Source organism: Argentina anserina, chromosome 3, assembly GCF_933775445.1.
Source record: "Argentina anserina chromosome 3, drPotAnse1.1, whole genome shotgun sequence".
NCBI classification, from domain to species: Eukaryota; Viridiplantae; Streptophyta; class Magnoliopsida; order Rosales; family Rosaceae; genus Argentina; species Argentina anserina.
The window spans coordinates 4,473,154-4,496,788 of NC_065874.1; the positions used below are offsets into that span (position 1 = coordinate 4,473,154).

Here is a 23,635-nt window from a genome sequence, read left to right on the forward strand (position 1 = left end):
ATCAAGTATCTTAACCGGTTGGGCTTATGCTAATTTCTCAAATATAACCCGAGCCCGCAATAGAGATTTCAATCCCTAACCAGGCTGAAGTCGAGCTTCCTTCTTGGGATTATTAACTGCACAGCTCTCATTCCTGATTCATCGCTCTGGAAATTTCTCCTCAACAATAAAGCTCACTCTGCACAAGAAACCAAAACCTCTTCGTTCCATCTGTCATGGGTAATTTCCTCAAGTACTTCGTCCTCTTCTTCTGCACCTTCCTCTTCTTCTTCACCATCCCAATTTCTTCTTCATCACCCAACGATCAAACCCATTCCTCCTACTCCTCCGCCGCCACCATCGCCCAATATCAAGTGTTCCAAGTCAGGAACACGGCGCCGTTCCTCCTCGACCGCCAACAACGCCGGCTGACCAAGAACCACAAGGAACGGGCCGGAAGCAGAAACAAGAATCCGACCAAGAAGTCCAAGAACAGCGGGCCTTTCTCCGTCATGCTTCCCAAGGGCTTCGTCCCTCCTTCTGGCTCGTCGCCTTGCCACAACGGAAACCCCAACGACGTCGTTGTCTTCTGCGACCTGGCAAAACCCTAGATCACCGTACCGGTTTGATCATGCAGTGATGGATTACTTTCTGTGGTCGCTGATCTGTTAGTTTTGTACCTTCTTTTCTTGGTGGGTTCTGTTTAACTCGATCAGAGTCTTTTCCTGGCCAAAATTTTGTTTTGCTTTTGTTTCATCGGAGAGGTGGCAAGAGAATTGTAAACACTATTTTCTCGATTACGTACTCGTGTAATAGACGATTATAATAATTAACCAGTGGTAGATACATATAGTAAAACTGTACTCTATATGGTTGAATAAATGATCATCAGATAGAGTACCATCTCTGTTTTTACGATCTTTTCATGTCATTCATGTAATTAATATATGTCAGTTGCTTTGAGATTTAAGGATCGGTAGTTTTGGTATATATGTTTCGTTGATTCTTCTGAAATATACAGAAATTTGAAGTCAAAGAAGTCAATGCATCGAGAACTTGTCCGAAGTGTGATTGACTAATTTGAAGCCGGAAAATAGGAAGAAAAACATGTGAATTTGCATTGGAGCCCCAATTGTTGGTGCATGGGTGGTTGCATTGGGTTGTTTTCGTAGCGTGCACTCCATATATGTGTATGCATGGAATGGAATAGGAATGGTATGGCTCTCGATCCTGGCGATGTGCGTTGATACGTACGTAGGATCCATATATATTCCCATCGTATATAATATGTATCATTTATTCATATTTATGTTCATGATTTATATATATGTTGATTAATTAAACGAGTTGTTCTAATGAAGTATACAGTGACATACTGACTAACACAGTCGATCACTAATACTATAATGTATCGCTCAAACAAAGTAGAAACACTCGCAAAATACTTAAAATGGTTGATTCAAATACTTGTTCAAAATTTCAAATCAACCATTATAAGTATTATGCGAAGTGTTTCTTCGGTGGAACATTTTTTTCAGAACGTTCTTTTGAACATCCTTCCAATTGTTTATTCATCCTTTGTCACCAACTAATTGATTAGCTATCAATTATCATCCATTGATTCTTGTAATCGCGATCGTCATTTTTGACTGTGATTAACTGTTGCTCGCTCTAATCAGCTTTTTTGTCACTTAAAATTACTTAATCAGATCAAAATCTTCTTGCGCCATCCCATCAGACTTACCTTATAAGTATCCCGGCCGGTGCTAGAGCAAATTTAGTATTCATCAAAGCTCCACTAAACATTGCCATTCTTTCTTAGTTCTTATTATTGCTTGACTAAGCTTGTTAAGAACTACTTTCATCTCCAATCGGGAAGTTATTTATAACAGACAAAACCAGAATATTAGCTTAATTGTTCTCTGTAAACCTTTTCTTATTCATCAGACCTTAAATTTAAGAAGTTAAGTAAACAAAAGGGAAAACAAGCAATGCCGATGACTCTATTCAGCAGTCCACTGAATCGACAGCTTTTCTAGCCTCACAACATTGGATTATTCCCGTACAAAACGTGAACCAATTAATACCACAGATAATTCTAACTCAGCAATGCAGGATGATTAGAACTTATTTGAGAACATATATATACTATTACTATCGAGGACATTTATTGATATGGATTTTTGGAAGTACTTATTCGGTATTCCGTCTCTACCTTAATGGAAAAGTAAATACACACCATTCATGAATTCAACAAAATGATTAAAAATCAGCAGACGATGAACAAACTGGAGCCTCTGAGTAATAGATACTCATCATATATAACATCATTAAAATGGGCATATGTCTCTAGCTAGTTGTTCAGATAACATAATGATGAACACGTACATATATATGACGATTCAGACACGCAAAGCCTCGAGACTCCGCATCACTTCACTTGTCATCTTAACCCTCGCATCCTTCTTCGGTTGAGTCTTCTTTCTAATCATCCGCACACGGGGGGCAAGAGGCACACCATGAGCAATGCAGTCTTCCACAAATTTTCCGATCATATTTATTCCTTGGAGTGAACCAATCACAGCAACGGTATTTCCCTATATTCATAGAAATTAGAAACTTATGGGGTTGTCTATGGTCCTGGAATGTATATGAGTATATCATACTATTATTTTACACTAATAGAATAAAATTATCACATTGACAATAACGTAATTGAACTAAATTACGACATTGACAACAAATTTATCACATTCGCTTTACACATTTACATTTCATTGAACAAAATTACTATGTTTACAAGTCGGTAAAATATTATAAGTGAAATAATTACCTATAATAGAACTACAATTACCTAAATAATGATTTGTTTTATCACAATGACGACAATTTTTTTTATCATATATGTATGAGAATGTATTCTGCTTTAGTTTATAAATTTCTAAAATTTTCTTAGATACTCACTTGTACGTGATATTCACATTCACCACCAGTAAAAAGAAATCAGTCATAACCATAAACTGATAAACATAACAAAATAACTCGCCCTTATTAAAATTTCACAATCCGTCAGTTCAAACAGTGCCTGCATCCAAAGTATATTTGCAGTATTAGCAAACCAGGTTGAGCAAGGCATAGAGAAGATGTAAAAAAAAAAAACTTTATTTGAGTGCGCAGAAATCAGTTAAAATGTAAATTATGTATGAATAAAGTAAACTATGCACCTGTATGACAGTCATCCATAAGCTTCTTCCTTCGAGAAATAAATTTCTCCTGAAAAAATTAGTATATATCAGAAAAAAGGTGAAAAATGATCTTTTGGGCATCTAAGAACTGTTGATGAGAGGATTTAGTCTGGCATATTATGAACCAGGCAGAAGAATTAAGCAAATTAAACTAATATTCCTCATGGCTCATGTTATCATTAAAGCTAACACATTTTTTCTACTCATTTGTGCGCGCACTCATTCCTCATGTACCCTTTAGATTCATTAATCCTGCTTCACTAAACCCTTTCTGATCGACATCAAAGAAAAAATTTACTGGTTGGTTTACAATGCTAAACCCTATATATAATGAATCCTCACTTGTTTCAGTAATTAACCCTCAAACCTTAATCACAAAAGCTGTACTCTCTATGTTACAATATACTTAACATCCAAGGTCTGCAAAACCATTATATTAACGTCGCATTAGTCATGATCTTGTTGTCCAACCCTAAACCTTAAACAAGATAGAGTTTTATGGACCACATATGGCAATATTAACATTAAAAGTTCACTCAACGTACAACTAGAGAGAATTCGAATGCATTTTAATTAAGAAGAATCAATAGATCGACTAAAATAATAATATGGAAATTAATCATCACCCACCTTGGTGATACCGCCATACACGTTGCATATCCCCTCATCTTGATTCCCAATCTCAATTATTTCATACTGGAAACTGCAATCCAGTGCTAGTAATGCCTGAAATCAAAAGGGTGTGCACTCAAATTAGAAAATGAATACAAAAAAAATAAGGTTCAAACCAAAAAAAATTATTTTCCTTGATTTTTCAGTTTTCAATATCAGTGGCTTAAGTGTCAAATTATATTTTAAACGAGATAATTAACAAAAGATCAGCCATTTTACCCATTCTGCTGGAACACTTCTAGACAAAAGCTCCAAAACATCCATGCCCCTAAGAATAATATCTGGGTCCTCATGCTTAGTGGCTCGGGAGACTTTCCTTTTTCCCTCTACCTGAGCCAAGTTACAAGTACGTCAACTTGATATATAGGCGAAACAACACAAAGTTACAAACTCAATCAAGTTTTCCATTAGAACGATTTGACACGTACTACATCCAGGTTGTGCATGACATGCCATAGTCTTTTAGAGATCGAAGACTCCACTTTTGGCCAGCTTTCTTGCAGCAAATCCACCTCTACATGCACAATTAATGTAATGCGCGCAAAGGCTCAGATATGAGAAAAACAATTGTCTACTTGAATATATTAGTGTATACGTATTATGGTGAAGAAACGTACGTACCGAGGAATTCGTCGTAGAACTTGGTGTAAGAGATGACATTAAAGTCATTCTCGAACTCAGACATCTCCACTTCGATTTGGTCCGCCTTTGGGTCGCTGTTCTCCATTGCAGCCATGGCCTTTGGCTGGGTGTCAAACCAATTAATCCAGGAAAAAGACTGAAAGAGTGTGTGCGAGTTTGAAAGGGCAAAGCTGTTGTGCCGAAGAAGAAAGAGTGAGAGGGCTTATATATATAGGAGCAATAAAATGACTCTCACCTTGATTGGGTAGGATTCCACTCCTATCCTTGATTAAGTAGGAATATACTTACTTGCAGAGTGGTGGACCTAGAAATTCAACATTAGGTGGACTTGAATTTTGTAACGAAAAAATTTGCGACGGTGCTTGAGGACTTTATTAATCAAGGTGGAATATAAAAGTTAATCTCTCAAATGCAATAACAGACAAGAGTGAACTCTACAGTTCGATAAATCTTCAATATTCTACTATAGCATATTACACGCTCTGCTAACTAATGAATATGTTAACGTAGATATTATCCTATTTTAAGTTCTTAGCTCCAATGTTTAAAATTGAAATATAATAAATTACATTAGAATTGAGTCTTCAAATTGAAGAAACTTAATACGACAAACTGCAAGAGAGAAAGAGAGTGAGTTTGAGACAAAGAGAAAAAGTGACAAATTTGTTAGTCCGTCATTGTTTCATCATGATCTCGACCAAAGAGATTGAGGGGTTTTTTTTATTATAAATTATATAAAATCATTAATACATTTTTTAATTACTAATGTATAAACTAGAACTCTAGAAGCCTTACTCTATACATAAAATATATAGTAGAAGATTTTATTTTCCCAAAATGTGAGTGGTGGACTTGAGTCCACCTGACCATACACCTAGGGTCCGCCCCTGCTTACTTGCTTAATACGCAACTAATCATGCCATAAGTGCCGAGAGTTTCCTTTTTGATAATTACTACATATACCCCAAATCTCATTTGAGTGGAATCTCAATCTAATCTTTGAGGTCATAAAGGAGGAATCTCGATAAGGAAAGGTCTTCGAGCCTAAATTTTTTCTTTATGAAAACCGTGTGATTTTGATTTTTTTTTAAAAAAACTTGTCATGCGTTTGCCGAAAATTTCTCAACAAAAGTTGAAAAAAGAAGAAGAAGGTAAAACCCATTGTAGTTAATGGTAAAAACTTCTTTTACAGCTTCACCTGGCCACATAATATCTAGTATAGGTCGAATGAGTTCCCATTTTGAGTGGATATGGGAAAGGCCGTCCCGCGCTTCATCTTCTCACTGCGACCTTTCGTCGAACACCTCCACTGCACCTCCCAATTCCCCATACCTTCATCTTTCTCCCGCCAGCTCTCTTCTTCCCTCACCCCCTCACCTCCCAAACCCGACCACCAAGACCCCTACGCCCTCCTCAAGCAAGACCCAATCGAAATCTGCACCAATCTCTGGGTCAAATCCTTCTCCTCTCCGCCCGCCGCCGCCGCCTTCCCCAACCTCACCGGCTTCCTCTCCAAATTCGACCTCTGGCTCCTCGCCTACCAGCGCTGCTGCGCCCACGTCACCGGCACCTTCCCTCCCCGCAACGCCGTCCACTCCCACGTCCTCCACGACCTCCTCTCCCTCCGCAACGCCGTCATCAAAGGCACCTACGCCTGGAACAGCAAGCCCAACCAGCTCATCCGGAGCCCCATCGACAAGCCCGCCACCCAGGTAGTCTCCAAGAAGAAGCTCCAGGCTATTCTCGACTCTGACGAGCCTTGCTTCCAGGACCGGGTCGTGCAGGAGGTGCTGCTGATGATCCTTGAGCCGGTTTTCGAGGCGCGATTCTCGCCTAAGTCACACGCTTTTCGCCCCGGCAGGAATGCCCACACGGTTATCCGGACCATCCGGAGCAACTTTGCAGGGTACTTGTGGTTTCTGAAGGGAGATGTCAGTGAGGTTTTCGACAATGTGGATAGGAATGTGGTGATGGGGTGCTTGCAGCAGGCTGTTGGGGACAGGAAGATATTGGGGCTAGTGAAATCAGCACTCAGGGCGCCAAATCGGGTACAATGTGGTGATGGTGAGGTGCAGTGGCCGAGGAAGAAGAAGAAGAAGTTAAAGAAGGTTTCGAAGAAGAAGAGGATTTTGAATGAGAAGGAGGCGAAACCGGACCCGTATTGGCTTAGAACGTTTTTCAATTTTGCTCCTGAGGAAGCAGCTAAGGTACCTTGTTATGGGAACTGTGGAATTTTGAGTCCTTTACTTGCTAATGTGTGTCTTAATGAGTTGGATAAGGTAATGGAAGAGAAGATTGTCGAGTTTTTTAGGCCGTCTGAGAGTGATTCGATATGGAAAAATTCGATAAATGATGGGTGTCATAACCCGGCTTGGCCGGAGTTTGTGCCTGCGAGTGGGAATGAGAAAACAAGGAAAATGGATTACATTAGGTATGGGGGTCATTTCTTGATTGGTATTCGGGGGCCTAGAGAGGATGCAGTGGATATGAGAAAGCAGATCATTGAGTTTTGTGAGAGAAGATTCGGATTAAGGTTGGATAATTCTAAGTTGGAGATTGAACACATAACTAGGGGGATTCAGTTTTTGGACCATATAATTTGCAGGAGGGTTATACACCCTACACTTAGGTACACGGCCACTGGAGGTAATGTTGTGAGTGAGAAAGGTGTAGGAACTTTGCTTTCAGTTACTGCTAGCTTACAACAATGTATTCGCCAATTCCGGCGGCTCGCATTTGTTAAGGGTGATAAAGATCCTGAGCCATTGCCTTGCACTCCAATGCTTTACTCGAGTCAAGCACATACTAACTCCCAGATGAATAAGTTATTGGAGACCATGGCTGATTGGTACAGATATGCTGATAATCGTAAGAAAGTTGTTGGCTTTTGTGCCTATGTAATTCGCAGCTCTTTGGCTAAACTGTATGCTGCAAGGTATAGACTAAAATCAAGAGCCAAAGTTTATAGTATAGCTACCCGTGATCTCAGTCGTCCACTGAGGGAGAGCAGTAACAACTCTGCACCTGAGTATTCTGATCTATTACGGATGGGACTTGTTGATGCAATTGAAGGAGTCCGGTTCTCTCACATGTCCTCGATCCCATCTTGTGATTACTCGCCATTTCCTAGGAATTGGGTTCCAGATCATGAGAGGCTGTTACAAGACTACATCAGACTCGAAGACCCAAAGTTCTTCTGTGCCTTACATAGATCAATTAAAAGAGATGGTTTGAGTTTGCCTCAAGATGAAATCTCTGCACTTCTGTGGCATTTCAAATCCGTTGGGGTTCGGAACTATCTGCTAAAGGAGAAAAGGAAACGAAAACATGATGGCTTGGAAATCCATGGTACATGATGAAATCTATCAGAGAGCCGAATATGAAACTTCCTTTGATTGTTGACCAGGCAAAGACCTGCTCAAATGCTAATGGCAATTGTCCACTTCCCTGAAAGGTCTGAGCTAACCACTATATAGTATTATACTTATTTCGGTGGCTAGTTTCTTGTAGCTGTAGCTGGACTGAGAAGGAAAGACTGTGATTTGGGATTTGATTGTTACATATGAATAGCTGGTCAATTGTTCGATAGCATTTCCTCAAATAGTCTGCCAAGAGTACTTTTTCGCTTGGCAAGAAATCATTTTAATGATTGAAGGCATTTATCTGGTTTTAGGTGCTTTGATAGAGATCACAACTCACAAGTGAAGATATTCAACTTAATTCTATGGATCATATGAGTCAAATGATCGACAAGGAGTCTCCGGTAAGCTTTTGAATATTTTCTGTTGTGATTTTGACATTTGTATGGAAGATACACTCATTACAGTATTTACCACAACCAACTTTCATGCTTCACAAATCATAGAGAATTCTAATAAAAGATAACCTTGATATACATGCATAGCCCATACAACCTTATTATAAGTATATTTATTGCTTAGACGTCTCTGAATCCTTTGAGTGGTAAAGAACTACAGACTTTAGTGCTTGCTTTTCTTGTTTTCGTCATCCTCGTCCTGAAATTCTGAAGCTAGGTATGTTCCTGATAGGCCAGTGGAAGTTTTAAAGCTAAGCTTCTCTAGAGCAGGATCTTTGAAGCAGATTTCAGAAACAGAGATTCGGAAGCACATTTCCTTGTTGTCACAACCCGTGAGTTTCTTGATCTTACCTTTCTCAACGAACATTGTGAGCTCAGGACCATAGACGATAGTCTTGTCAATGCTCTTGAACTTGTGCTCCTTTTTCTTCTTCTGCTTCAACCAAACGAAGCCTGAAGGTCGGTGGTGCCCCATCTCCTCTATGTCTGATCGCAGGACACCTTTGGGAAGACAAAACTCTTCCCAAAGTTCATTGAACTTCTGCTTGCAGACAGCTTCACCTTGGTAAATCTCGGCCTCATTTCTATAACTTTTGATCAGTTCTGAAGCCATATTTGATCTAGAGCAATTGACAAGATCGAATTGAGAGCTACCTAGAGGAAACTGAACAGGGTTGTTGCTCTAAGATCTATTTAATTGTTCTGCTTCAATTTGCTGCTTGTACGCAACACTTTGTTAGGGAAAGAAATTACAAAACGAAATCTTGAGAAACAAACTCCTTCCAACAGATCCAGACGGAACGTTGGAGACACAGATTAGAAAAGACAAAGAAACTCTTTTGTCTACAGCATTTGAGAATCATGATACAACGATGCTAAGTTCGGCACATAACTTGCTTTCCTAAAAATATATCTAAAACAGATGGACGAGAATTGTTCAGCCATAGTTTTGTTATTAGCCACCAGGAGTTTGAACTTTTCAAGGAATATCTATCATGCCCTGAATATAGCCCATCAAGATTTGGAATCACCTTTCACAAAAATGTTTTAAGTAATTATAGAGCAAGGTTGACGACCATCACGAAGAGCCGTAGCTTCTGCCACTATAACACCCAAAAACAAAGTTCTTATTTGCAGCAAATGAAGGACTACCCTCAAGGCCTCAACATCTCTAGCTACTGTAATAACAAAATAGCAAGGTCACTCTATACAGAATCGTTAAGATTATTTAACTTAAACTAACTATGATCTGGTGTTTGCCATTTTATATGATAGTCTATAAAAAAAATTATGACTTTTTTACTCACCCAACGACCCTAAAGAAGATTTACACCTACAGTGCTATGTAGGCCTAGCTAAATGTGGTCATGGTTGCAATTTGCAAAGTCGCCATGAATCACCACTGTTTAAGGAAAGAAAGGGAGGGCACCGTTTGTTTCTATAGAGACATCCATACAATAATTATAAATTTGAAAGAGCTATGAGGACCTAATTGAAATTATATTACTGTATTTGTTACTTGCGGAACAAGAATACTTATATATTTCAAATATTCTAAATTTCTGATTGAAAATAATTTCTTATCTTTAGTGCTAGAAAGATCTCCTAATAACTCTTAATAAATTAGATAGGGTAAGGAAGGCTGCATATGCGAATCGCCCTTATAATCTAACGTTGCTCCTTTCTCCAATCTCCATGTCATTTTAAAGAAGACAGCAGCGCAACGACCTATCAGCTAGTAGGTACACTGCACTAACCCTTAGTATGGGGATCATTTGATTTTGGTTCATTTTATTTAGGTTTAGAAAGAAAGAATAGAAATATACCTTTAAGCGATTGTCTTTGTTTCTGTTGTCGATCTTTTGGGCAAATTCCAACTGTGTTTACTTTAGAGTGCTGATGGTGTTGTAGTTCTGAATTTTCTTTCTTTAATGCATACACGTACACATCGATCACTAGTAACAATTAGAAGATATATAGATGTGAGTATTTTTGTAAGGATGATTGGGGAAGCAGCGCAACGATTCACAAATTGCATTCTGATTTCTGAATGAATAAGAACCATACTAAGCTTATTGAAAATGGTCGATTAATAGTTAATTAGGGTTGAACTGATGCACCTCTTGGATTATTGATGATCGTTTTTTTTACTTCTAGCTAGCTGATCTTCAACCATGACTACGGAGAGTCGCTACTTTCTTAGCGAAGCAAGGCACGAAATGTCTATTGAATTCTTTGATGAAACCCGAAGAGGAATGGTTCTGATCAGATTGCAGCTCTACGAGCTTACCGGCAGTGGTTGGATTGATGAAGACGCCTATGAGGAAACTCCAGTTGCAAGAGATGTTACTTATGAAGAGTCCCCAATCTGGACGGACTCTCACGTTTGGATCAGCCTCTCGTCTCTCAGGCACTTGCCAAAAAGGAAGAAGCACACTGCTCTTTTTGCAGAGGTTCTAGATGATTGGGGTGTGCCAGAACCTCAGCAGCCTGCTATTATTGTACAATTGTTTCAGGCAGTTGATGGAGCTGGCCCCAAGTTGTCTATTATCGTCGCCGTGCACAGCCTCGCTCTGCGGTTACGCACTGTGAGTAGCTATGGTTATGAAGCGACGGAGCTCAATCCTACTGCTGAATCATCAACATTCGTTGAATATGGTTTTAAGAAACTGAGAGCTATAGAACATAAGACCACCTCCTCCTGTGTTTTGTGCATGGAGAGCTTTTTCGAATCTGACAGTGGAGTTCAACAACTTACTCGCTTGCCTTGCTCTCACTGTTATCATGGACGCTGCTTACTTCAGTGGCCATCCGAGTTAAGTCGCTCGTGCCCCTTGTGTGCAAAGCCAAAGTCGAAATTTCATGCTTTTCGTCAATTTTGGGTTGGGATGGTGAGGAAGCATGCAGGTACTGTGATATCTACTCTGATTTTCTGCCAATTTTTCATGCCTACTCCTCAAGTCCGGCCTCTAGAGACCATCCCTGCCCCTGCCCCTGCCCACCCTAAAAGCTGGAGTCAGAGTCTCCTTGAAATGGATGAAAGGTTGGCCGAGATGACAAAGAGACTAATGGGTAAATGACTTTTAATACCTTGACCCATCTCACAATTCTTCAACCAAATGGATACATAATCTAGAGGAAAAGGAGTGCGAGGTTCAGAAGCCACCATCGGTATGAATAGGAACTATGTGCAGATGGGCGATACCCCAACAGAAAGAGAGAATTGGCACATGTGTCTCTTCAAACCTTTTTCATTCGTCAGGTGATTCTTGTTCTATATGCTTTAGAGTGATTAGTTTCATTTGTTTTACTCCTGAAATATCAAAGAAGTGAAAGAACATTGATCTTCCAAACTCTGTCTCTTTGTTTATGAGTTATCATCGAGCAGGTATGCCAAATAATTAGATTATAAAGTGCAATTGTTAGGTTCAGATGTCTATTATGAGTAAACAGTGACGAGGATTGTATGTATGGACAGACATTTTATTGTATGGCATATCTGAAGAAAAAACCAGTTCCTTTGCCATGATTTCCAGCTCAATCATAATAGCTGTATTGCATAAAACTATGGAATTAATCTCTCTACCAGACTGGTCTTAATAGCTATTTCTCAACTTAGTTTAGTCATTACCACATTACACCACCATTTACAACCTTAGCTGTTTCAGCAGTTAGCCATGAACAGGACCCCAATCTGTCCTTGAACGTGTTTCGTGTTTCTGATTTCTGATATGGATTCAGGAACTAGGATTTGAAGCTTGGAGGGAAGGGAAGGGAAGGGCGAAGTCCACATCGACAAAATGCAGTCTTACAATTATTAATCAAATAATTATTAACAGACGATCATAAATGAGAGGATCAAATCTCAATATGCATAATATCATTATATCGTTAGTGTGGTTTTACATAGTATTACAAAATAATCAAAAAGGGAATTGACAATCCATTTGACCTATAACATTACCATTTTCATAAGAACAAGCTGAGCCTTTTACTTTTTCCCATTATTACCACTTCCAGCTCCACCTTCTTCAAGCTGAAACGCCGTGATCGGGAATGACCTCGACATACCAGAGCCGTTGGCGAACGTGATCTTGTCGGGATCAGTAGTCGGATCCACATAGATATCGGAAATTGACACCCAGATAAAAATCTCCTTACTCTTAACCCCACTGAGACGCCTCATACGATGCTCCTCCACAAACCCCATGACATCCGCGTCGTACGAAACCGTGCGTCCGACGGCGTGGAACCGGTGCTCCTTTCGCTTCTTCTGCTTGAGCCACACGAACCCCGAGGTGGCGTTGTAGCCAAACTCGACGACGTCGTCTAGAGGAAGGAGGCCACGCGGAAGATGCATCTTGTCGAGGAGCTGGTGAGACTTTTGCTTGCATATGTCTTCGCCGTGATGGATCTCGGCGCCGTCTCTGTGGGTCGCGATCAGCTGATGGCCTGACATTTTTGGTGGCTGTGATCAGAGAGAGAGAGAGAGAGAGAGAGAGATAGATTAGAGAATTTGGGAATGGAGATGGAATTGTGGAGATTGTGGGTGTTTCTGGTTGATGCGAGTTGCATGCATGAGAAAATATATGGTGTCTTCTAATAGATATGACCATTTGGAATTTGGGCTCATCTTCTAAATTTGTGATGTTCGTTGGAATGCCTGTGGTATGACGTAAGTGCAAAAAATCACAAATATCTGCCATAGGTATAGATCTCAAATGAACGCAAAAATATAATTAACCAAGAGATTTCCAAAATATCTCAAACACGGGTACATATATCTCAAATGAGAGCATGAGATCACCAATTAACCAAGTCAAATGTTACTATTCATAGCAGAAGAGGTAAATATATTATAATGGCAATTGACAAATACGTACTATAAACATTTTGTGTATATAGTTTCCTGCGATTTAAATGCAGAATCTCTCCATGATTCAAGAGTTCAAATATTTTGGCAGCATGATTTCACTACAGAATTACATGACCTGTCAACAACACCCACCAAAAAGAACAATCACATTTACAAGAAAGAAAATGCCTTTATCAACTTGTCACTGTATATGTTGTTAAAAGCCTCCAAAGTAGTTGCTCGGCCTTTGTCTTATTTTCTATTCTCTTCTATGTACTCTGCTCTCCTTGCCCCTCCCTTCTCTTGTTTATTCCTTTTCTATTACCTTTCTGAGTTTCTGGTACAGACAACATCAACCAGGGGATTCCCCCCACATCTCCAACAGATACCTTTGACACTTACTGCAACAGCTGCCATTGACATACAACAAATCATTGCCTGCCCTTCTGGTCTTTTTAGTTTTGGGTTCTCCTTTAGATTCACCTTCACTGGTACCAGCTCCAGGCTTAAGATTGTGCCTGTATTCTACAGCAATTTGCTCAAACACTTCAACTGAAAACATATTCAGCTTCAGCCTTGGGCTCATGAGGTCTCTCACATATGCAAAGGCTAATTGGTCTCTTGGGTTAAATGCCTCCATCTCATTAAACAATAGGCAGGAGAATAGGTTGCTCCTCAGTCCATGTTTCCTCAGAATCACAGCACTATCTGGTACATCTGCCAAGTACCAAGATCAAAGTGATCATTTGTATGAAAAGATTGCGATTATATAGTGCGAAACAATAAGCAAATTCATTCATTATGATGTCTATGAAATGCATCTGCATTTTGTCAATCACATTTCAATGTAATGTAACACAGTTTACAAATAGGGTCAACCTAAATTATAATTTCTGGACCACACTGGATCAGCACATTTCTTTCAAGTTCAGGACCAGCTTTCACCAAGTTTAATTGCACCTACCTCCTGAAAACAATATTCCCCTCATGTTTACAATTTGAAAGCCATACATACAGAAGAAAATTACCACAGTTCATCTCTCGCAATAAATATAAATATGCCTCCTGAAAGAAAAATGAGAAAAAAAATCCAGTGTTCTTATAGAACTGACAACATAGCTCAGGGTTATTATCAGTGCCTCTGAAATCTCAGGCTAGAACTTTCTCTCCTTAACTCACATTAAGAGCTTCCTTACTAAGCACCAAAAACAGAGCAAGCATTTGGATCATAGCAATCTTTAAGACTTTAACCAACAACAATTTGGCTTTGAGGAATTTTGGATAAAAATCAAGTTGCCTCCTAAACAGAGAACACTAAAATGTGGTCGCCACGAGACCACCCAACTCTATAAAAGACGTCACAAGTCACAACTTAAATTGCCTAAAGTAGTTCCACAGTAGAATTTAGACAAGCTTCAGCAATCCCAAAAAATATAAACTATACTCGAAAATTACCTGAGGGATATGGAAGCTTATCAGGAGTCCAGGGCACCAAACCATTCTCACAGTAAGTCTCCATTTGCCTCTTCAATCCATCAACGTCCCACCATTTCTTCCACCTCGCCGTCGCCATTGCTTCTTCCATAGTATGAACATAGTAAGGGTGTTTTGAAATCGCCATGTCAGCGTTCTCTTTCACAACAAGGGTATGAATCAAAAGTAATGGATCTACCATCAGCTGCATTTTTGCATCCACCCAAATGCTGTATTTGGCGTGTGGGAAAAGTCTATGAACTAAATACTTTGGTATCACACCATTCATTGCCGGATTCTCGTACAATCCCTTGCTCAAAACCTTGACAGTTCTCCATACACCAATTTTATAGTTATCGGATTTTTCTGGAATCAAGTGATGCTGATAAAATCCTTTGAGGGTTACCTCATCTATAAACATAAAGAAACATACATTCTCAAGGGTTTTCGATCCAATCCCCATAGGTTGTCTTATTTTATCATGATCATTGAATATAGCCGAGACTACTACAAGTCCTTTACACTCTTCCATGGCAGCTCTATCTGTATTACACATAAGCATCATTCTTAGTTCTAAATTGTTAGACAAGAAAGAGAGAAAAAAAAGATTGCGACTTTATAACAGAACTTGCTTCAGTACCAATCAAACTAACCAGAATCATTAACTGGAAATTTTCTTAGGAGCCCACAAGGGACTTCAGTGCTCTCATTGTAATGAACAAAATAAGATATTCTATTTTGGGTACTGAAATTTCCTCCAAAAGTCTCAGACTTCCCCTGCATATACCTCAAACCCGATGAATTCCACGAAGAAGTCTTGCACAAATTCTGGATCTCCTTCAAGACCTTCCAGTAATCTGACATAAGAGCCAAAACCATTAACAAAAATTCATATATTAAATCACCAAATGCTAAAACTGAAAAGATACAGAGCTAGAGGGTACCTGAGAAATAGACACGAGAAGAGCAAGATTTACGTTGGGTTGGGATTGCATACTTGTGTTCTCCATAATTGGGAGGGTAGGAGAAGAGAGGGGTTTGAATTGGGTCGAAAGGTGAAGATCTGAAGAGGCATTTGGATTGGGAGAGAGAGGTGTATAGAGCTAAAAACAGAGAGGTGAAGAGGTAGAGAAGAGAGAAACAGACCAGCTTTGATTGAAAGAGCAGAGGAGTGGACGTTACTTTCCCCATAACATTATCATAAGAATGCTCGCCTTTGATTTATACACAAACTCTTCCTTCTTTTTTTATTTTATTCACAATCCCACAAATCTTAACTGTTCTCCTAGTTGCCCAAATTGCCCTGTTTTCTTCCTAAAAGGAAAATTGTTACTCGCTAGTAATAGTGGTGACTTGAGAAACCCTTCTCAACTGAGGAGATACTTTAAGAGCATGTCAACATGTCAATTAAGAGATAGCGACGATCCAATAAATTAATGAAAGTAACATTTGAAACATGATATTGAAGCAAATATCAAAAGGTAAAAACATGAAACAACATTATTAATGGTAAAAAGTCTCAAAGAGTTCTTGTGATTTTAACATTTGAAACAGGTAAACAATCTATATTATGAATGTGATCCATGAAATATGGAAATAGAAAGAAGGAGCCGGTGGATCTATTTGTCCTTGGGTCTTTCGAACCTTTCTGGTGAAAGCAATAGCAGAGTTCGTGATCGGATTCAAGTCTCTTACCAGCCACTACACTAACATAAGCACATTTGCAGGAACATAAGAGATAGCTAGCTAGCTAGTGACGTGACATATAGGTCACCAAGGTCTAAAAATTTAGTACATAGCACATAGATACAACATAACTCATGTGATCTTGGCATGGACTGTGTTCTTTTTTGGTGGTGAAAAAGTTCCTTAATGGTTTACACAAGGAAGCGAACTTAAGTCGAACATCAGTTTTGCTAAACAAACTGCAGCGTTCATCGATGAAAGACCAATGTTCAAGGCTTCAAGAATTTGTTCTTTATTCAGATGAACCCGTGATATACTTGAACTCCTACTCTTCAAAAGTATAAGCATTTAACTTCAAAGCCTACTTTGATGTGAAGGGTAATCAATAAAAGAGCTAAGCTAACTTCAAACTCAAGCTTAGTTCCATTTTATAGTATCATCTTTAATTAGTGCTGCAACGATTATGAAGAATTGAAGGCGAAAGATCAAATTGTCCTTGCTTGATAACCAATACTAATCATATCGAGTTCCTTCTCATACAATGATACAAAGTAGGTTTGATCTGCACACTTATTATGCAGCCCACTTCAAAAGGCTAATTATCAATCTTAGCAACGTATTTTGATTACATGCAAGTTCAGTCTAATAAATTAATGAGCTGACTCCAACTCGGTCTAACATTTGTTCAAATCTTTTTTTTTTAATACGAAAAGAAATGCATTAAAAAGAGGAGCCTCTTGGGCATCCAAGTCCTTCCTTATTTCTTTCTCTTCATTGCTTGAGCGTCTATTATATCTTCTTTGAGTACGTTGATGACCTTCTCAAACTCGTTGAAGTCTATAATGAGTTTATGTAGTTGAGCTTCTACCAAGCTCTCGTTCTCCATAGGTTCACAATGGAATGATTGATTCAGGTCGTGAAACTTTTTCCACTCATCTATAATCTCTTCCCTGGGATACTTTGACAACATAATGTAAATAACAGCCTGCCAATATTTTCAAGGAAAAGTTATTATCTTAATTACACCATATTTATCTAACTGCCATGGCTGCTCAGAAAATAAGAGGAAGAGGTTTCCGTACCTTGTATAGTGGACGCCTTGCATCGGAGATCTCAACATGTCTCAAGCAATCGCAGCTGAGCGCCTTCTTGTAATCACCCTGCAGGAGGGAAACAGAAGAAGAATGCATGCATTAGAACCTCGAGAATCTTTTTGTAATTTATCCTAAACTTAAAAGCAGATAAATTAAATCATCAAAGTTCTGAGTAATTAATTGGAGTACTCGAATACCTTGTATATAAGCATTTCCACTAGTAGCATTTCAGTTTCATATCGTTCATGCACTTTTCGTTCATTTCTCAACTTCACTGTTGTTTTCTCTAATATATCAGCACCCTCAGCTTCTTTTCCACTCATCTCTAGTTTTGCAACAATCGACTATAATCGAGCAAACAAAGAAGAAGAAGAAGAAGAAGAAGAAGAAGAAGAAGATGAGATCGAAACCCTTTCAACTCTCTAAAGTTTTTTTAAACAATCAAGTAAACAGATAAATTCTCTTAAAAATCATCTAAATTTTATTTTAGAATTGGTAAATGATTTCAAGCTGACAATAATAAAGGAAAGAAGAATTGAAGAGAAGACAAATGACACTACAGACAATATATAGTTATATACTACGAGATGGCTAACCTGCAGCTTCTTGTAATCAGGGTGTTTCTTAGTGAAAAGGTGAGCCTTCAAGTCACATTCAGCTTGATGCAGTGCATCTTTGTCTGCTCGAGCTTCATGATACTCTACCAATCTCTTCAAGGCCAGCTTCCCTCCATGGAGGACAGCCATGGACATAGACCTCATGAGTTTAGGGGGCGGTTCCTTTCTCTGATAACGTTCACGAACAAAGTAAAACCCTGCAACAAAGATACTGGCACAGACGGCTGATGCCATTGCACCATATTTAGTTGTCATCTTAAGATTCACCATGACTGTTCCGTTGAAGGCTTTGTTTTGGATAAAATCTAAGCTTGTAACATGTGAATTGAAAGAACTTAAGTGTAAATGTAGAGGACAAAGGAAACTGGTAGCATGTGATTGATAAGTTATCTGTAAAAGGTGGACTTGAAAGGCGCGGCTGTTATAGATACTTGGCGAAACTATCAAACAATTTCTATTTTGGTATATTGCAGAAAGGATGAAAAGACTGATGCCTTTCTTAGGATTTTGAGTTCAAGGTTTTAGAGTGGTTCATTCTTGTCTTAGATAAGAGGCAAGAATTACTTCCAATGGTTTTTTCTTGGTGCTTCTATCTTTACAAGTAAAGCATCTTGCAAATTATAGTTGTTCATACTCTAAATCTTATTAAGTCTATCTGTACATGTCGAAAACAAATAGGGGGACCAAAGATACTTGTAGAGATGTATGTTCTTATATCGCGTAAAAAATACTACTATTCAATGCTTTACTTTGTACATAAAGAAGACAGGCTTTGGAAAATAATTTTGAAAATTTTGAAAAAAGGGTTTGTCTATGGTGCTTTGGAGCATGCTAAATCATGTGGTTAATAATTAATTTTACTTCTTTAGATCTCATTTACGTGAAAATGTGAAATGTTAGCCGTATGCTTTCGGGATGCATAATGCTCCGGGCCCCTATAAAATGCAATTAGCTTCTTCCTAACACCCGTTTCATGTGATCATGTGTAACACATTGTATCTTTTCTTATACATATTCACAGATTCGAAAAGGAAATTCCTTAATAGAAAAAAAATATTGATACCTTAATTCAGTACACCGGAAAAAAATTGCAAAATGTCACCCTTTTTTTTTCAGTTCTTGTCTCATTTTAGACTACGATCGACAAATTAATACTTGGATTCTCAACCTTTCAATTTCTTGCCAGAACCCTTATTCCTTGGTGGTAAAGCACAATTAATTTAATGGACTCTGCACTTTGTCTCAATCATGGTGCTCTGCACATTCCTTTCACTAGAAGCTGTGCAGCGGGATAGAAGGGCCACAAACCTCTTTCTCTTTCACTTGTCTCAAAGCCTTCCTCATAACGGTGGCACTCCGTTGATTCAGTTCGGTTTTAGACCAAAATTGAAAATTGAATTGAATTTAAACTACGGTTCGGTTTAGTTTAATTTGTAGTTTTCCTATAGTTAAAACTGAAACTGAATTGATCCGTTTTAGTTCTGTTTTTTTCTTTTTTTTTCTATCACGATCCCAAAATTTCGAGTATTAAACTCAAATTTCGAAGTCATGAAAAACTCTAAAACAATTTCAATAAATCAAAATCATTTTAATATCACAGCTAATCATTACTGAGTTCATAGTACCACTCAGTCAAATTGATTATTACAAACCAAATTTATAATTCAACATTATATCAAATGGAAATGTAAAAATCCTCTCAAATCCTCACCACAAGATAGAAGTAAACAACTTTAAGTCTTCAGAGTTGTCCATCGATTTCCGCTAATCCACACCTGCGGAATTATCCCCTACATCATCGAATAGGTGCACGGGGATTGTAAACACAAACCCGGTAATCTTTGCAGCTCGTATGAGTAAAAAAACAATATAACTCGCATAAAAATATATATGAAAATCCACAAAGAATCAATCATAAATGCACTCATGAGTCATTGAACGACCCATCTTGTTGTCCAGTATTAACAAAAAATATATATGCTCATGAGAAATCGGGCAACCCCTCTGTTTACCCAAATGCATTTATAATACGGGTACTCATGAGCGCTGGTACACCTCTGTTACCCCTCATGTTAGTACGCCGCCGATGTTGGGCAACTACTTGCTACCCAATATCCAAATTATGGGTACTCATAAGCCAATAACCCATATGTTACCTCTCATGCAATACACCGGCAGACAGACTAGAGCTTTAACTGTATCGTAACTGTCGCCCGGCCAAGGCTAGGTTCCGACATGCCAACACGTCCGAAGACAGGTCCATAGACCACAAAAACATTTTAACATAACTCAAGTCAAAACCACGTACAAACAATCATCACATGATATTGTACAAATCAATCGACATGCTCAAATAAATAAATATCAACACTATAATGAACTTATTCATAAATGGAATTATGATAGTATATAATATAGCAAACCATATATATGTACCTATTTTACCAATTATACACATACACGATCCACTATATCAAATACATATCATAGTTCATTCTTTTTAATTAAGCGAAATTATGAATCTCCGCAAGGGTAGATTCGTCACTGTGATATTTACTCACCTTATATTCCTGAGCGTAAATTCCACGATTCCGAACTCGAATCCTTTACTTGTTGTGTCGATCACCTAGAATAGATAGGAAGTGAATTTAGAGTCGTTACGTAAAACCTTAAATGCCGAAACAGTAATAATAGTTTACTGTTCAGCAATTTCCGGTTTTTATGAAATTACTGTTCATGTAGTTACTATTCATGTATTACATTAGAAATACATATTAATTACGTATTTTTGTACGAGTACATACTATTTACGTATTTCTGTACGGGTACATACTATTTACGTATTTCTATACATCAATGTACTATTCAACCGTATATACTGACTCAGTAAATAATAATTACCGATTTACCCTTCAGAAATTACTTTTACAATTACTGTACGTAATTTACATTTACAGTTACCGTACGTAAAATAAATTCACATTTACTGTACGTAAATTACTTTTTACATTCACCGTACGTAAAAATAAGTTTTACAAAATTTTACTGTTTGAAAACACTGTTCACGCGCCACCTCCGGCGACAGTGCGTGGCGCTCACGCGCCGCCCACAGTGGCAGCGCGTGGGGCCCAGGCGCCTCTCCTAAAATCGGCGCATAGGTCGCCACTTCCGCCCCAAAACTCTTTCTTCCTTCCTCCTCTACCCTCCTACGGCCTCAGACCGCCTCTTGGCCACCTCACCTCCCCTCACGCGCCGCCTAAGGCGGCGGTACCCCCCTCCTCTCCTCCTCCTCCGATCTTCCCCAAAATCACTCCAATTTCAACCACAATTTCACAAAGAAGAATCACAACAACCAATTTAATCAAATCCTCACCTAATTCATGCCTTGGAAGCACCGGAGTTCGTCGGAGAGCTCAGACCGACTGTGCTCGATTCGTGGTGAGGAGCGGCTCGATCTCGAGTTCCCCCTCCGATCGTAGGTGGCACCGAGGGTGAAGAGTGGTGGAGGAGCACCTGCCTTGTGCCCTGGCTTCGTCAGAGGAGAGCTTGGACGGCGGCGAGTTGTTGCAGAAATCTCTGGTAGTCGGCGTGGCTTCCCGGCGGCAAGGGAGGTCGTGTCTTGTTCATAGGAGGGTAGAGTCGAGCTGGTAAGGGCCTTGGAGCCAACGGTGTGAGTCACGGAGGCTTAGATTGGGAGATCGTCGGCGAGGGTGCGAGGGTCGGGGAGAGAGTGCGATCGGGGAGAGAGAGAGAGGGAAGAGAGAGAAAGAGGGAGGCGGGGGTGAGGGTTTCCAAAACCCTAACTCCATTAAATTCTCTTTTATACCCATTTCCAAAATCAGAAACTGACTTCCGTCGTTAATAATTTTCACGTACAACGTCCGATTAGAGCGCATGATGTGTCCACGAACTCGTATCGACGAGATCTACAACTTTCGTGAAGGAAGTTTTCGCAAACAAGCGACGGAGTAAAAGTCGATTCTCGCGTTGCAGAAACGTAACGTTTTTCTAATTAGGATTTCCGATAACGGTTCCGTTTCCGATTTCCAACGTCGCAAAGTGAAACAAAAACGTTTAATAAATTTTACACTTAATAAATTCTAAAAACAATCCAATAATTAGTTTATAAAAAATCGGGTTATTACATTTTCAGTTTTATTATATATACTTCTGTTGAAACAAATTTGTAAGCATAATAATTAAAAACAAGGATTATAGAACTTCTGAATTCCAAGTTAAATTACATTTGATAGCGCCCAATATAACATTTGGTGTGTACTAGAACAACAACATTAATTAGGAAGAGCGGTGTCGCCATAACCACCACTGGCATTACTATGTTGGACAGTGCTCTTTTTGCTCCAGCATTGTGATTCACAGCTGACCTCGAGAATGAACCTGATCATGAAAATCAAACTATTTCATCAGAATTAATTTTTGTTCAGTAATATGTTGGGGAAGAACTCTAGACGTCATTTATTTTCTAGTTGTAATGTAACGTGAAGTAGTGGAGCCAACAATGTTCATGATGCCAATTGCTATCATCTCCTTGTTTCCATCAACCCGGTAGTCTTTTATAGCAGCAAAAGTCCTTCCTACTGCAATACTGAAGAAATAATGAACACGAAGAACATGGAGGTTTTGAGATTTTCTCTTGATTTCTTGATAACTCAAATGGTGAGAAGATACAAGTATTTATATAGAGAAAAAGTATTCAACATTTGATATACATGTTGGAGTATATATATATATATATATATATATATATATATATATATATATAAGAACACATATGCAACATATATGATGGGGGCAGAAGCAACACAAGCGTAGCTGTGGAGCAGAAAGATTGACAAAGAGATGGCAGCTTAGCTTTCCATTTTGCAGACAAACCACCGAAAGGGGAAAGTAAGATGTGAGGTCAACAAAGAGATGGCAGCTCAGCTTTCCATTTGCAGACAAACCACCGAAAGGGGAAAGTAAGATAGGAGGTCAACAAAGAGATGGCAGCTCACCTTCCACTTGCAGACAGACCACCGAAAGGGGAAGTAGGCCGGTTCATATCAAACCAAAGGAAACATGATTACATATTTCAACAGCCTCCCTCCAGCTGGATTCAGGAGATTGATGGAGCCAGACTTGGATAGAAGAAACAAAAAATGTTTAGAGGACAGTGACTTGGTAAAGATATCAGCAAGTTGATCATGACTTCAAATATACCTTGTTTCAATAACTTTAGTTTGAAGTTGAGTGCGCACATAGCGGCAATCAACCTCAATGTGTTTTATCCTTTCATGAAACACATGATTTGATGCTATGTGCATAGCAGCCTAATTGTCTCGGTAGAGGATTATAGGCTGATCGGAGGAAAAACTAAGATCATGAAGAAGGCCTTTGATCCATACCAACTCACAGGAGGCTGAAGCCATAGCTCTATACTCAGTCTCAGCACTTGAACGAGCTACAACATTTTGTTTCTTGCTTTTCCAAGAAACGATGTTTCCACCAACAAACACACATTAACTTATAGTACTTTTTCTATCAAGAACATTTCC

The 23,635-nt window shown here is 38.9% G+C and overlaps 7 protein-coding genes across 7 annotated transcripts; 2 read left to right on the plus strand and 5 right to left on the minus strand.

The window, feature by feature from the left end:
• Nucleotides 1-215: 215 nt before the first annotated feature.
• LOC126785903 (uncharacterized) lies at nucleotides 216-590 on the plus strand. The gene has a single exon (XM_050511581.1). It carries the CDS (start codon nucleotides 216-218, stop codon nucleotides 588-590), a length of 375 nt encoding a protein of 124 aa, XP_050367538.1.
• A 1,791-nt stretch (nucleotides 591-2,381) lies between these two features.
• Nucleotides 2,382-4,632, minus strand: LOC126785905 (KRR1 small subunit processome component-like). The gene is made up of 5 exons (XM_050511583.1): nucleotides 4,518-4,632; nucleotides 4,325-4,410; nucleotides 4,116-4,226; nucleotides 3,855-3,950; nucleotides 2,382-2,576 (listed from the first exon to the last, which is right to left on the minus strand). Exons 1-5 carry the CDS (start codon nucleotides 4,630-4,632, stop codon nucleotides 2,382-2,384), a joined length of 603 nt encoding a protein of 200 aa, XP_050367540.1.
• A 1,156-nt stretch (nucleotides 4,633-5,788) lies between these two features.
• On the plus strand, nucleotides 5,789-7,907 carry LOC126788823 (nuclear intron maturase 1, mitochondrial). Its single transcript, XM_050514835.1, has one exon. The coding sequence runs from the start codon at nucleotides 5,789-5,791 to the stop codon at nucleotides 7,892-7,894; it is 2,106 nt and encodes a 701-aa protein (XP_050370792.1). The 3' UTR covers nucleotides 7,895-7,907.
• A 611-nt stretch (nucleotides 7,908-8,518) lies between these two features.
• On the minus strand, nucleotides 8,519-8,968 carry LOC126785907 (uncharacterized). Its single transcript, XM_050511586.1, has one exon. The coding sequence runs from the start codon at nucleotides 8,966-8,968 to the stop codon at nucleotides 8,519-8,521; it is 450 nt and encodes a 149-aa protein (XP_050367543.1).
• A 3,378-nt stretch (nucleotides 8,969-12,346) lies between these two features.
• On the minus strand, nucleotides 12,347-12,814 carry LOC126785912 (uncharacterized). Its single transcript, XM_050511592.1, has one exon. The coding sequence runs from the start codon at nucleotides 12,812-12,814 to the stop codon at nucleotides 12,347-12,349; it is 468 nt and encodes a 155-aa protein (XP_050367549.1).
• Nucleotides 12,815-13,266: 452 nt separating this feature from the next.
• On the minus strand, nucleotides 13,267-15,874 carry LOC126788825 (probable hexosyltransferase MUCI70). Its single transcript, XM_050514837.1, has 4 exons — nucleotides 15,628-15,874; nucleotides 15,337-15,540; nucleotides 14,666-15,226; nucleotides 13,267-13,927 (listed from the first exon to the last, which is right to left on the minus strand). Exons 1-4 carry the CDS (start codon nucleotides 15,872-15,874, stop codon nucleotides 13,563-13,565), a joined length of 1,377 nt encoding a protein of 458 aa, XP_050370794.1. The 3' UTR covers nucleotides 13,267-13,562.
• A 1,063-nt stretch (nucleotides 15,875-16,937) lies between these two features.
• On the minus strand, nucleotides 16,938-18,489 carry LOC126788828 (uncharacterized). The gene is made up of 4 exons (XM_050514842.1): nucleotides 18,060-18,489; nucleotides 17,661-17,807; nucleotides 17,452-17,529; nucleotides 16,938-17,354 (listed from the first exon to the last, which is right to left on the minus strand). Exons 1-4 carry the CDS (start codon nucleotides 18,348-18,350, stop codon nucleotides 17,127-17,129), a joined length of 744 nt encoding a protein of 247 aa, XP_050370799.1. The 5' UTR covers nucleotides 18,351-18,489; the 3' UTR covers nucleotides 16,938-17,126.
• Nucleotides 18,490-23,635: the final 5,146 nt, after the last annotated feature.

What these genes read in the sequence shown, in the direction of transcription:
- LOC126788825 (XM_050514837.1), bottom strand. Translation starts at nt 15,874, where the DNA reads ATGGGGAAAGTAACGTCCACTCCTCTGCTCTTTCAATCAAAGCTGGTC. An exon ending in TTCTCGTGTCTATTTCTCAG is followed by an intron (nt 15,541 to 15,627) that starts GTACCCTCTAGC and finishes CTCTTATGTCAG; the next exon opens with ATTACTGGAAGGTCTTGAAG. An exon ending in TAAGCTTCCATATCCCTCAG is followed by an intron (nt 13,928 to 14,665) that starts GTAATTTTCGAG and finishes GGTACTTGGCAG; the next exon opens with ATGTACCAGATAGTGCTGTG.
- LOC126785907 (XM_050511586.1), bottom strand. Translation starts at nt 8,968, where the DNA reads ATGGCTTCAGAACTGATCAAAAGTTATAGAAATGAGGCCGAGATTTAC.
- LOC126788828 (XM_050514842.1), bottom strand. Translation starts at nt 18,350, where the DNA reads ATGGTGAATCTTAAGATGACAACTAAATATGGTGCAATGGCATCAGCC. An exon ending in TGGAAATGCTTATATACAAG is followed by an intron (nt 17,530 to 17,660) that starts GTATTCGAGTAC and finishes TCCCTCCTGCAG; the next exon opens with GGTGATTACAAGAAGGCGCT. An exon ending in CAAGGCGTCCACTATACAAG is followed by an intron (nt 17,355 to 17,451) that starts GTACGGAAACCT and finishes AAATATTGGCAG; the next exon opens with GCTGTTATTTACATTATGTT.
- LOC126785903 (XM_050511581.1), top strand. Translation starts at nt 216, where the DNA reads ATGGGTAATTTCCTCAAGTACTTCGTCCTCTTCTTCTGCACCTTCCTC.
- LOC126785905 (XM_050511583.1), bottom strand. Translation starts at nt 4,632, where the DNA reads ATGGCTGCAATGGAGAACAGCGACCCAAAGGCGGACCAAATCGAAGTG. An exon ending in GTTCTACGACGAATTCCTCG is followed by an intron (nt 4,411 to 4,517) that starts GTACGTACGTTT and finishes TTGTGCATGTAG; the next exon opens with AGGTGGATTTGCTGCAAGAA. An exon ending in TCATGCACAACCTGGATGTA is followed by an intron (nt 4,227 to 4,324) that starts GTACGTGTCAAA and finishes AACTTGGCTCAG; the next exon opens with GTAGAGGGAAAAAGGAAAGT.
- LOC126785912 (XM_050511592.1), bottom strand. Translation starts at nt 12,814, where the DNA reads ATGTCAGGCCATCAGCTGATCGCGACCCACAGAGACGGCGCCGAGATC.
- LOC126788823 (XM_050514835.1), top strand. Translation starts at nt 5,789, where the DNA reads ATGGGAAAGGCCGTCCCGCGCTTCATCTTCTCACTGCGACCTTTCGTC.